Source organism: Macaca thibetana, chromosome 7 (genome assembly GCF_024542745.1).
Source record: "Macaca thibetana thibetana isolate TM-01 chromosome 7, ASM2454274v1, whole genome shotgun sequence".
Classification (NCBI taxonomy): domain Eukaryota; kingdom Metazoa; phylum Chordata; class Mammalia; order Primates; family Cercopithecidae; genus Macaca; species Macaca thibetana.
In genome coordinates this window covers 148,648,573-148,662,675 of record NC_065584.1, presented here as the reverse complement: position 1 = coordinate 148,662,675, position 14,103 = coordinate 148,648,573, and the positions used below count along the sequence as shown (strand labels likewise).

General features: G+C 39.4%; 2 protein-coding genes across 21 annotated transcripts in view; both read left to right on the top strand.

Annotated features, from left to right (window-relative positions):
• PPIB (peptidylprolyl isomerase B) overlaps positions 1 to 14,103 on the top strand; it is a 445,571-nt gene that overhangs the window by 333,454 nt on the left and 98,014 nt on the right. The window lies entirely within an intron of this gene.
• CSNK1G1 (casein kinase 1 gamma 1) overlaps positions 1 to 14,103 on the top strand; it is a 142,558-nt gene that overhangs the window by 41,254 nt on the left and 87,201 nt on the right. For all 16 annotated transcript variants that reach the window (XR_007727024.1, XR_007727023.1, XR_007727022.1 and 13 more), the window contains exons 2-3: positions 1,070 to 1,110; positions 9,053 to 9,122. Coding sequence is in view for 13 of the 16 variants with exons in the window: in XM_050795980.1 (XP_050651937.1) it covers positions 1,070 to 1,110; positions 9,053 to 9,122 (111 nt within the window). In the remaining 3 variants the exon portion in view is untranslated. The remainder of the gene's footprint in view (positions 1 to 1,069; positions 1,111 to 9,052; positions 9,123 to 14,103) is intronic.

Sequence of the window (14,103 nt, the reverse complement as noted above, 5' to 3'; positions counted from 1 at the left end):
CCGTACTATAGATACAGTACCAATAACTTTTAATCAGTCGAGATTTTGAGTGTCTTATATGTGCTGAACACGGTCTTAAGCACCATAGGGTATTGAGAAAACTTAAAATCCCTGTCCTCAAGATATTTACACTCTAGCTGGATAAGAAGGCAAATGTGTAAGAAGAGATATGAAGTTCAGTGCAGTGGCTAAACTACTAAACTACATGATATGTACTAAGCACTCAGGAGGAATTAAAGTTAAGGTTTCCAAGGATTAGTGACGGTGGGGAGGTGAGAGGAGCTGAGTACCCAGCATATATTACAGGTTCACTAATTGAAAGTTGTTGCTCTGGTCCTCATCATCATTCCAAGTTCTTAGTCTAAACGTCTGGGAATATTGATTACATTTGTAGAAACAGGAAAGTTTAAAGAAAAAAGCGTTATTGCAGGAAGAACTTTGAGATGTGTAAGTGTTGTCTAACTGAAGATCTGTTTCCTGTAAATAGTTAAAAGATATAAAGTTATTGTTCTGGTGAACAGTCAAAACAACTTTGAGAATCATCTGCTTACAAGCAGTAGTTGAATTCTCTAAAAGTAGGTTTGGGCAATAATTGGTTTTATTCACACTATCCTTTATGCCATCTAAAGTTGACACGACATACCGTGACAAAATATATAGAATTCTATTTGCCAGTTAGTTCGAAGAATGAAGGTTTGTGTTTATTGTGCCAAGAGCTAAAATCTCTTTGAAATTCTGGAATTTCTTCTTGAATTGCCTTGTGACTTAATAGATGAGAAATATTAACACACGCGCGCATGCGTGTGTGTGTGTGTATGTGTGTGTGTAAGAGAGATATGTTTTCTCTTTTAGGAAGATTCTCAGGTGTAGCTTAAATTTCTAAATTTTCAAGCTGTTCTAGCCTTGCTGGATCTCATTATCTCTGTAGCTTTTCACTTATGAATCAAGTTTCATTTATGTGAGCAGCATTGGGAATATAACCTTTCTCATGACCCTGTAAGCTAATATTTTGCTTTGCCTTTCCCGGAATAAATGTCACTAAAACGTATACATTCTGCTTTCCCCTTAGGTAAAAATCTCTACACCAATGAATATGTAGCAATCAAACTGGTGAGTAGAATCTGTTTGTGGTAATTAATGTTTTGGTGCTCCCATTGCTTATATCTTCTTATAGGAAATAGTTTTAAGCATTCATTCACAAAAATGCTAATGGTTTTTTTAAATATATGATCCCACATTTTTCTTCAATGATAGTGTTACAGTGATGAATCACTGTATACTATATAACACTATATAATTAAATGATACTAACTTTAGTGTTAGCAATGATGACTCAAAAATTAGTTGATTAAAAAAAGCTGGAAGAACTAGTAATTCTGTGAACTTAATCTTTCACAGAGGTATCTTAATTAAAAAGATAAAATCATTTAAAAATTTTACTGTTTTTTTCTCTAAACTGATTTATTTTTTGTACTTAGAAGAAAATCATAACTGATCATCTAATCATGGCCTTAAAAATCTGTCAAGCATGAAAAATATACCATATGGTCAAATTAGAAGCAAAGGAGTCAATTGGTATATTAATACTAACCTTGTGAATAATTAAACTAGTCATTGAAAATGATATCCTATTGAAAAAGAGAAGTAATAATTTTATTATTTGTGAGGAATAATAATTTTAAAAGACAGAATTCTTTGTCTTATATTTAAGGTGGATAACAAAACCATTTTTTCATGTGAAATGTTTCATATGACTAGTTTCACTGAAACTCTGTGTTTGTCCTCATAGTAGGTATCCCAGGATTTACAGGTAGCTTTGTTTTATTAGTTGGAAGCTAGAGGAGTTAATGGTTGAAGGAAATCTATGCAATTCTTTTCTTTTCTTTCTTTTTATTTACTTTTTAGAGATGGGGTCTCACGCTGTTGCCCAGGCTGGAGTGCAGTGATGTGATCTTGGCTCACTGCAACCTCTGCCTCCTGGGCTCAAGCGATCCTTCCACCTCAGTCTGCCTCCTAAGAGGCTGGGACTGCAGGTGTGCACCACCACACCTGGCTAAGTTTTGTATTTTTTGTAGAGACAGTGTTTCGTCATGTTGCCCAGTTGGTCTCGAACTCCTGAGCTCAGGTGATCCATCCAGCTTGGCCTCCCAAAGTACTGGGATTACAGGTGTGAGCCACCACGCCTGGCATTGTTATTCTTTTCTAATTAATTGCACTTACCACATCCACACTTGTTCTGTGATTGGTCATTCTTCTCATCCAGCTTGCTTGTGGAGGAGGTAGGGTTGTCTTGTGAGGAACTGACAGTTATCAGATTTGTTTCTCTACAAAGGGGTGGGTGGACAGGGAGCAGGGCTTAGAGCAGCAGGTAACTTCTAGGAAACCAAGTGTTTTCTTTTTGTATTTTGACTTGGAACTCTTGTTGGATAGATGGGAGCAGGAAGAGAGGTAATACATGTTAACAATGCAGGTCAAATATCCTCATAGATTGAATATTAGAGGATTAACCGGCCAGACACAGTGGCTCATGCCTGTAATCCACTTTAGGAAGCCAAGACAGGCAGATCGCTTGAGCCCAGAAGTTCAGACCAGCCTGGGCAACAAGGCGAAACACTGTCTCTACAAAAAATACAAAAAATTCGTCAGGTATGCTGGCACACACGTGTAGTCCCTGCTACTTTGGAGGCTAATGTGGGAGAACAACCTGAGCCCAGGAAGTTGAGACTGCAGTGAGCCGAGATTGCTTGCACCTGTGCACTCAGCCTGGGTGACAGATACCCTGTCTCAAAAAAATAGGATTAACCACATTTTTTTAATTTATAGGAATTTGGTTATTCTATTAAAGTGTTCTCTAGTACACTGACTTTTTTTACTTTTTCTGTTCTATTATTCTGATAAGTTGGAATAATCTCTGATTTTTTGGGACTACTAAGAGAACGAAGCACTTCCTAAAACACTTTAAAAATTTGCCATGTTACTACGTATTTGTTAGGCTTTCTGTTAGGGACACTTCTTTCATCTTGATTTCTTCTGCCAGGTTGTACCAATCAACCTGTATAGATAAGCTTACATAACATATTGTTGACATGATTGATCGTTACATTTCACTTTCCTTTTTAAAAACTTTTATTTTGCTTTGTATGGCCACTATTTAAAGCTAAAAATGGAACTCTTGCAATCTAGTATGGTGTGACTCAGTACTGCATTTCTCTTTCAGATCAGTCTGAAAGGCATTTTAGAGGATAACAATTTTGTCTACAGGCTTTCTCTCTTCCTTTTAGGCTTCTGTTCTTCAAAGGGAAATATGAAGGCAGTAATTGAGCTCTTTGGATTGTAATGGTAAATTTGCCTTAAGCACTATACTCCTATAAGGTAGCTGTCTGCTGTTTGTTTAGGATTTTAGGCAGGCATGTGTTTTCCAGAATAACTGTGGCAAATATTCTGGCAAATGCACAGCCTCTATGGAAATGTAATCAGCATCTGGCACGGAAATGTAATCAGCATCTGGCACAGAAATGCAGGGAAGCTCTGCTGCTGCTGTTTCAGTTGTACTTTGTTTGGATCTTCATGGTGGACTCTTTTTTCTTAGATTTCTAAAAACCTTTAAAAAAAATCATACACAAAGTAAACAAAATAGTGTAATGAGCCCCTCCTTTATCCATCACCCACATTTCTAAGGGTTCTTTTTAACAGAGGTTTTCTAACAATTGGGTTTTTAAAAAATCTCTCTGTGCTGCTAATATTGCTGCCTTCTGCAATCTGTAGACTGAGTTTTGCAGTGCCTTCTACTTATAGTGCTTCCAGAAAAGCACCTTGAAGCCCAATTGGCTGAGCAGGCTATGGCCATGTGCTAAGGAGTTGGCTGAAGTGTGTAATTCTCTCAGTCTTCATAATAAGACCCTCATGTCTGAATATATGATGTGTATGCCTTTCAACCCTTGAACTCTATGGAATTTTGCATTTTTAATTTACTAGCTTAGCTGCTCTATTATGCTTTCCAGCATGAAGATTGAGAGTATAATATTTGAGGAAGGATCTGTGGTTTTTAAAATTCATTGCCTCTGTGGTTTGTCAGAATCCAAAAGTGATTTCTCTGGAAAGAATAGTCGCTTTTCTAGTGTTTTGATCAACTTCTAGTTCCATGTTGATTTGTCATCACTGTTTCTGTTTGGTTCCTTGTGAATTCTTAGTTACTTTGCTAATGGAAAAATTCTATACCTGGCTGCTTTGATAGTGATTCAGTGGAAGATCTGCAACCAAATGGAGACATAAGAGTGATATGATACCTCTCTATCTGAAGAGAGAAATAGGAAAGGGACTCTACAATATAATTAGTCTTATGTACTTTTCTTTTTTTTTTTTTTTTTTTTTTTTTTTGAGATGGAATCTTGCTGAGTCACCAGGCTGGAGTGCAGTGGCACGATCTCGGCTCACTGCAACCTCCAACTCCCCTGGTTCAAGCGATTCTCTTGCCTCAGCCTCCTGAGTAGCTGGGATTACAGGCATGCACCACCATGCCCAGCTAATTTTTGTATTTTTAGTAGAGATGGGGTTTCACCATGTTGGCCAGGATGGTCTCGATCTCCTGACCTCGTGATTCACCCACCCCAGCATCCCAAAGTGCTGGGATTACAGGCGTGAGCCACCGTGCCCGGCCATGTACTTTTCTTTTGACTAAAAGTCTTGAGACACTTGAAGTCCAACTCTAACGATTGCTGATTTTATACTCAAAGAAGGGTATGAGTTCTTTCTTCAAAGCGCTTCCTACAGGTATGAACATTCCAGTCTGGCCTGAATTGATTTAGATAAAATCTTCCTAGAAGCAGAGGGATAGACTAGACAACTTTAGAGAAACTTCTGAATTCTTTGGTTAATGGATTCTATATCTTAAGAAAAATGCAGAAAACTTCAAATGGATTCAGGAAAGAGCCTTCAAAGATGATTAAAGAATTAAAAGCTAGTACCTATGAGGAAAGGTGAAAGGAATTTGAAATTACTTTGCCTGAGGAAAGAAAGTCTAGGAAATCATTGGATTGTTTTGTTATTTGAAGAGAGCTACTTAATAGTATTTGAGGTTATTGAGGAGTTTTTTTTTATTTTTTTGCTGAGGACTTAAGAAAAATAGGCTTAAGTTTCAGTAGTGAGATTTGAGTATAATATAAAAGTGTTCCAAACCATGAAACTTGTTCAACATCAGCATGAATTATTGAGAGAAGTTATGGAATCTCCTTCCTTGGAGTCTGTCTTAAACATAAGACAAATAGGCTGGGCACGGGGGCTCACACCTATAATCTCAGCACTTTGGGAGGCTGCAGTGGGTGGATCACGAGGTCGGGAGTTTGAGACCAGCCTGGCCACTATGGTAAAATCTCGTCTCTACTAAAAATACAAAATTAGCCGAGTGTGGTGGCATGCGTCTGTAGTCCCAGCTACTTGGGAGGCTGAGGCAGAAGAATTGCTTGAACCCGGGAGGTGGAGGTTGCAGTGAGCTGAGATTGTGCCATTGCACTCCAGCCTGGGTGACAGAGTAAGACTCCATCTCAAAAAAAAAAAAAAAAAAAAAAAAAAGGACAAATAACCACTCAGTGGAGGAAAGGACAGTCTTTTCAACAAATGAGGCTAGAAAAACTGGATACCCACGTAACAGTGAAGTTGGATTCTTACTTTACATTGTATTCAACAATTCAGAGTGGATCAAAGACCTAAATATAAGATTGAAACTATAATATTTTTACCAGAATACACATGAGAAAAGCTTCATGACATTGGAATTTGGCAGTGATTTCTTGGATATGACACCAAAATCACAGACAACAAAAAAAGAAGCTAGCTAAGTTGGACTTCAGCAAAATTTAAAACTTTTGCATACTGTCAACAGAATTTTAAAAAGGGCAACCCATGGAAAGGAATAGGAGAAAATAATATTATCTAATAACAGGTGATAACCAGAATTTACCATTATAACACTTTTTTAAAGTTCAGTGGCATTGGCCAGGTGCAGTGGCTTATGCCTGTAATCCCAGCACTTTGGGAGGCTGAGGCGGGTGGATCACCTGAGGTCAGGGGTTTGATACCAGCCTGACCAACATGGAGAAACCCCATCTCCACTAAAAATACAAAAATTAGCCAGGCGTGGTGGCACATGCCTGTAATCCCAGCTACTTGAGAGGCTGAGGCAGGAAAATTGCTGAACCCAGGAGGCGGAGGTTGTGATGAGCCAATATCATGCCATTACAGTCCAGCCTGGGCAACAAGAGTGAAACTCCGTCTCAAAAAAAAAAAAAAAAAGTTCAGTGGCATTAAGTACATTTATATTGGTGTACAACCATCACCACCATCCATCTCCAGAACTTTTTCATCTTCCCTAACTGAAATTTCCTATCTGTTAAACACTCCCCTCCCCCCAACCCCTTGGCAACCACCATTCTGTCTGTCTCTATGAATTTGACTACACTAGATACTTAATTTTTTTTGTGTTGTTTGCTTTTTTGGAGATGGAGTCTTGCTCTGTCGCCCAGGCTGGAGTGCAGTGGTACGATCTAGGCTAACTGCAACCTCCACCCCCCGGGTTCAAGCAATTCTCCTGCCTCAGCCTGCTGAGTAGCTGGGACTACAGGTGCATGCTGACACTCCTGGCTAATTTTTTGTATTTTAGTAGAGGCGGAGTTTCACTGCGTTGCCTAGGCTGGTCTCGAACTCCTGAGCTCAGGCAGTCCATCCGTCTCAGCCTCCCAAAGTGCTAGGATTACAGGCGTGAGCCACTGCACCTGGCTACTAGGTACTTAATATTAAGTGGACTCATGCAATATTTGTCCTTTATAACTGGCTTATTTCACTGAGCATAATGTCCTCAAGGTTTGCCCATGTTGTAGCATGTGTTGGAATTTCCTTTTTAAGGTTGAATAATACTTCACCATATGTATATACCCAATTTTGTTTATCCGTTCGTCCAATCATACACACTTAGGTTGCTTCCACCTGTTAGTTATTGTGAATAATAATGCTGTGAACATGCATATAAAAATAAATCTGAATTCCTGCTTCCACTTCTTTGGAGCATCTATCCAGAAAGAGAATTGTGAATCATAATGATTCTGTGTTTAATTTTTTGAAAAATTGCCATACCATTTTCCCGAGCAGTCACTACACCATTTTGCATTCCCATCAGCAGTGCACAAGGATTCCAGTTTCTCCACATCCTCGTCAACACTTGTTATTTTCTGTTTTTGATGATAGCCATCCTAATGGGTGTGCAGATGTTGAACTTTATTTTATTTATCGATTGACTGAGACAAGGTCTCACTCTGTCGCCCAGGCTGGAGTACAGTGGCACAATCACAGCTCCCTGCAGTCTTGATCTGTGGGACTCAAGCAGTCCTCCCACCTCATCTTCCTGAGTAGCTGGGACTACAGGAGTGTACCATCCTACCAGGCTAATTCTTAAATTTTTGGTAGAGACAGGGTCTCCCTATGTTGCCCAGGCTGGTCTCGAACTCCTGGACTCAAGCAGTTCTCCTGCCTCAGCCTCCCAAAGTGCTGGGATCACAGGCATGAGCCACCATGCCTGTCCTATTTTATTTGTTTATTTGTAAAGATGAGGTTTTGCTGTGTTGCCCAGGCTGGTCTCAAACTCCTGGTATTGAGTGATCCTCCTGTCTCAGCCTCTGAAAGTACTGGGATTGCAGACATGAGCCACCATGTCAGCTACTGTTGAGCTTTTAAAGAGAGATTATAATGTGTTTAGGGTAATGTTTGGTTTTCTTGTTAGCCAGTTGCCCAGTACACTCTCAGTTTAGAATAATCAACCAGCCAGTTGCTCAATTGGTATAGAGCAAAGTGTGGTTGTTTGGCTGCTTTGTCTCTGAGGTTTTTAGAAAACTCAATTTTTGGAAACTTGAACACCACATTGATTGAAGTTACATATTTTAATTCTATTTACAATCTTTAATTCTCAACAGTTTAAAAAATATATATATAAGCATGTTCCTAAAAACATTGTTCATAATATTGGAAAGTGAAAAGAGTTCACATGTCCAAAAATTATGGGGAGGGTGTGTATACATACATACGTAAATACAAAATACATGTGCACATACAGGGCAATACTTAAACCATTAAAAATAATATAAGCCAGGTGCAGTGGCTTATGCCTATAATCCCACAGCACTTTGGGTGGCTGAAGTGGGAGGATTGCTTGAGCCCAGGAATTTGGGACCAGCCTGGGCAACATAGTAAGATCCTATCTCTACAAAAAAATAAAAATTAGCTGTGAGTGATGGCACACACTTGTGGTCCCAGCCGCTCGGGAGGCTAAGATAGGAGGATGACTTGAACCTGGGAGGTTTCGACTGCAGTGCGTGAGACCCTGTCTTTAAAAAAAAAAACAAGACATTATACACGTTTATTTACTGCCATGGGAAAATGTTACTACATTGTTGAATTCAACAGCACATTAATGAACAGCAAATATATTATAATCTCACTTATATAAAATTAAGTTCATCAGTCTATATTATATATAAATACATATATAGATAAATACTTAGAAAGGCATTCACTAAAATGTTAATAGTGCCTCTCTTTAAAGTGGCAGGATCACAGATGATTTTTGCTTTCTAATTTTTGTATATTGGAATTTTCTTCTGAGCATGCATTATTTTTCTAAAAATAATAAAACTGTGAACCTCCCAAAAATTCAGAACAAAACAAGCAGGAAATACATTCTGGTATTTTTTTTGTTTAAAGGTTTGGCATCAAGTTTCCTGGGAAAATACATATCAGGAGAATATTTCATTGCAAGAAAGGTATCCTTGAATGATAGCTCATGCAAAGTCTATTTTTATTTAACTATCCATGGAAGGAGTTGTATGTAATTCACCTTCATCTTCTCTTAACTGTACTGTCTAAGACAAATTGTGGTTAGAAAAGGCTCTCATATATGGATATCATCTCTAAAACATTAGGTGATCTTAACCGTTGTTTACTCCAAAACTTTAAGAATGGAAAAATCCCATTTGTTGAAATCTGATCAGTTTTTCTTTTTGGATTTCAGGAACCAATAAAATCACGTGCTCCACAGCTTCATTTAGAGTACAGATTTTATAAACAGCTTGGCAGTGCAGGTAAGTCAAGTCTTTCTTCTCCACTTACTTAGCATGTAGCTTAGCTGGAAGCCCTAAAATATACAAATTTTTTTGTCTGGTTTACCCTTTTTACCAAACCATCTGTCTCCCCTGCTTGCCGGATAGGTAAATAAACATAGTCAGACACAAAGCTACTTGCTCTCTGGTTCCTGGAGTTGAGTTGACAGGGGAACTGTGTTGCTATGACTGTGCCCACAGACCAACCTGCAGATGCTTTCCACTTGTCAAATACACATAGTGTGAAGGATTTGCTTTTCAGTAGTTCATTCTCTTTTCATTTCTTTACTTATACCAAAAGAAAGGAGGAAATGTTGGTAATTTGCAAAATATACTTTACCGCATTGAGGTGGTTTATCTGTTTTAAAGACATACTAAAATATACATTCTGAAATACTACAGCACTGTCATTTTATCCATTGTTCTCATTAATTTGCAAGAGCTATCCATATGATTGCAATAACCTATGACCTTTGGCAATTTTTACAAATTAAGTTAATCACTTTAAAAAATGTTTGTTTTTTACCTAAAAGCTCTGATTTCTCAAGTATCTTACTGGCTTCCAGAAAAATATTTTGCTAACGTTTACCGGTAGAGACAAATCTCTCAGAAGATGAAATCTTTCAGAGCTATTTTCACTATTTGACATTAGTAGAATTTCCTCTGCTTTATGCCCGCTTCACTGTGACAGGTTTTCTGTGAATGACTAAAGCTTGGTTTCCTTCCTTCCTTCCTTCCTTCCTTCCTTCCTTCCTTCCTTCCTTCCTTCCTTCCTTCCTTCCTTCCTTCCTTCCTTCCTTCCTCCCACCCTCCCTCCCTCCCTCCCTCTCTGTTCTCTTCTCTCTTCTCTTCTCCTCTCCTCTCTCCTCCCCTCCCCTCTTCTTTCTTTCTTTCTTTCTTTCTTTCTTTCTTTCTTTCTTTCTTTCTTTCTTTCTTTCTTTCTTTCTTTCTTTCTTTCTTTTTCTTTCTTTCTTTCATGACAGGGTCTCCTCTTCTCCTTTCCTTTCCTTTTTCCTTTTTCCTTTTTTCGTTTTTCCCCTTTCCTTTCCTTTTCCTTTTTCCTTTCCTTTTCTTTTCTTTCTACAGGGTCTTACTCCCATCGCCCAGGCTGGAGTGCAGTGGCAGGATCACAGCTCACTGCAGCCTTGACCTCCTAGGCTCAAGCAGTTCTCCTGCCTCAGCCTCCTGAGTAGGTGGGACTGTAGGCATGCACCACCACACCAGGCTAATTTTCTGTATTTTTAGTAGAGATGGGGTTTTGCCGTGTTGCCCAGGTTGGTCTTGAACTCTTGGACTCAAGTGATCCTCCTGCCTTTAGCCTCCCATAATGCTGGGATTACAGGCATGAGCCATCATACCGTTGGTTTCTATTTCAAGTAACCCTATTGAAGGTACTACTGAAGGAATTTGAGTTCTACTTCCTAAAATATTTAGAATTATATGAGTCATTGTGTGTTATTCAAGTTTTATTATACCCTGACTATAGCAATAATCAGCTATAGTCATAACCCAGAGAGCCCACAATGGACTTGTCTTCCACTGAACTTAGTATGAGTTCTTGCTCACAGTAGCCTCTCAGTATATATTTGTTAATTGATTGGAGTGTTTTTGGCATAAGATTTAAGACTGGCAACTGAGACCACAGGATGTATACATAACTTGAGGCTTATCTTCCCAGATGCCCCAGAACTACATTTTAATTGTTGTTCCTCTTATATTCCTGGTTTCATAATGTTGTTAAGTTATTCCAGGTTTCATAAATTTTAGGGAAAAGACTGTCACAGCCCACTTATGATAAGCATGTTTGTGTATGTCTCATAAATCTAAGGGTCGGGTAAAAACATGCTGAATCCAGTCCAACTTTGAAGTTTAAGTGGGGAAGTGAACAGGCCAGTTTTCAGGACTTCCTCTGTAAGCCCTTTCAAATAGATCCACCAAATCAGACCAATCTTCCCTTTTCAATATAGAGCCAAAAAATCTAATGAATTTGTTGGGTAGGAATAACATCTGTGCTGCTGGGTTGGTACTCCCCCCAAATACAGAAAATTGCAAGCCCTTGAAGTTTTAGCATTCTCTGTGCACTTAAAACAAGGAATAAATAGGGAGAGCATTAGGGAAAGGTGACTATACAAATTGCCTTTCACTTAAGCAGCAAGGAAAAACTGGAATCTCTGAGACGGATACATCCATCATTGTCATGAGTGGGAATAGGAGGGCTCTGTTGTACTGGTTAGGCCAGCTGTTGACTCATAGTCAGGTAGGCTGGCCGTTGTTAGTCTGTCTCCCTGTACCTTTTCTAACAAACATGTAAAGATCACAAAGCCTTCTAGGTCTTATATGCAGTTCAGTGGTGATTACTGGCCTCTATTCTGCTTCTTGAGATCACCCACTACTCTTAAAAGAGCTGTGGTGGACATCATCTTAATATCCTTGCCTGCAACTAACAAGGTAGCTACAGACTTTTCCAAGATAGGAAGAGCTTTAGTTATCTGTTTCAAATCCCCTCGATACCCCTACCTCCTAGTGTAAGAATTGCTTTCAGGATTGTCTTAATAGTCATCTAAATCTGCTTGACTACTTTCTTCTAGTCATAGAGTTTACCACTCTTCAGGCTAATTTAATGTGGGAAAGTCCAATGTATTTGAAGTCCTTCATATTAGGCCCAAATTTGCCATTTATTTATTTATTTTATTATTATTATTATTATTTTTAAATTTAGATGGAGTCTTGCTCTGTCACCAGGCTGGAGTGCAGTGGCACGATCTTGGCTCATTACAACTTCCGCCTTCCAGGTTCAAGTGATTCCCCTGCTTCAGTCTCCCGAGTAGGTGGGGCTATAGGCATGTGCCACCATGCCTGGGTAATTTTTTTTTTTTTTTTGAGACAGAGTCTCACTCTGTCGATCAGGCTGGAGTGCAGTGGCATGATCTTGGCTCACTGTAAGCCCCGCCTCCCAGGTTCGTGCCATTCTCCTGCCTCAGCCTTCCGAGTAGCTGGGATTACAGGCGCCCGCCACCATGCCCAGCTAGTTTTTTTTTTTTTTTTTTGTATTTTTAGTAGAGACAGGTTTTCACTGTGTTAGCCAGGATGGTCTCGATCTCCTGACCTCGTGATCCTCCTGCCTTGGCCTCCCAAAGTGCTCGGATTACAGGCGTGAGCCACCACTCCTGGCCAATTTTTTGTATTATTTTAGTAGAGACGGGTTTTTACCATGTTAGTCAGGATGGTCTTGATCTCCTGACCTCGTGATCCACCCATCTTGGCCTCTCAAATTGCTGGGATTATAGGTATGAGCCACCGCGCCTGGCCAAATTTGCCTTTTTTTTATTTCTATGAAACACCGTTGGGGCTTTTTTTTTTTTTTTTTTTTTTCTACCAGCTGAGAGACATTTGTCACAGTTGTTATACATTGTCCTCTCTACCATCCACCTCTAAGTCTTCTTTTAAGCCAGGTATCCACCTTTTTACATAACATGGTTTACACAGATACTTCAGTATCGGTGCTCCACTAGCAAGCATGGGCACATACATATTCAATATGGCTAGTTTTTTGATGCTCCTCTTGAGTGAGCCTCTTAAAATAGCACAAGTAACTGTAGACATGGAGACAGTGGGATTACTATCCTCCTTGATCTGGACACATTTCTTTTAATTACACTTTCTTTTTCTTCCCTCAGCTTTATTCAGGTAGAATTGATAAAAATTGTATATTTTAAGATGTACAGCATGATTTTTGATATACATTATGAAGTGATAACCACATACAGTAGTTTTTTAGCAGCCATTTCACATAGTTGACTTTTGTGCTTTTATGGAATTGTACTCAGCTAAAACCTATAAATCTTTTTTTAAAAACATAACTGCCATCAATCAAGGCTTTCTGAACTTTATAGTTATAGAATTGATTTTGAGCTCCTAAACCTCTGAAATGTCATTTTATTTTATCCCATTATTACCTCACTGGGATGGAGATAGATAGATGTCTATATCTATATACAGATGTGTGTGTGTATATGTGTGTGTGTGTGTGTATATATATATATATATGTATATATTTTTTTTTTGAAATAGAATCTCGCTCTGTCGCCAGGCTGGAGTGCAGTGGCGCGATCTCGGCTCACTACAATCTTTGCCTCCCGGGTTCAAGCGATTTTTCTGTCTCAGCCTCCCAAGTAGCTGGGATTACAGGCACACACCACCACACCCAGCTAGTTTTTTTTGTATTTTTAGTAGAGACAGGGTTTCACCATGTTGGCCAGGATGGTCTTGATCTCCTGACCTTGTGATCCACCTGCCTTGGCCTCTCTAAGTGCTGGGATTACAGACGTGAGCCACCGTGCCTGGCCATATTTTTAATTTTATTTTTTCCAGAGTCCAGATGAGGAAGAACATTGGGATATTTTTTAAATCATGATTATATTATCCTATTGATGGTTATGCATTGACTTTTTTTTTATTGTAATTGCATATTGGTTCCACTCTCTCCCACTCCCCGCCATAAGATTATAAGCTCCTTGAAAACAAGGCTTGGCCGGGCATGGTGGCTCAAGCCTGTAATTCCAGCACTTTGGGAGGCCAAGACGGGCAGATCACGAGGTCAGGAGATAGAGACCATCCTGGCTAACATGGTGAAACCCCGTCTCTACTAAAAAATACAAAAAACTAGCCAGGGGAGGTGGTGGGCACCTGTAGTCCCTGCTACTCCGGAGGCTGAGGCAGGAGAATGGCCTAAACCTGGGAGGCGGAGCTTGCAGTGAGCTGAGATCCAGCCACTGCACTCCAGCCTGGGCGACAGAGCGAGACTCTGTCTCAAAAAAAAAAAAAAAAAAAGAAAAAAAGAAAACAAGGCTTGTGTCTTCTTTACCCTTGTATCTCAAGTGTATCTTAAGGCCCAGTGTGATGTCATTCTGTCACATAGTAAGCAGTCAGTAAGTAGTTCAGTGGCAGAAAGAAGTTAGGAAGA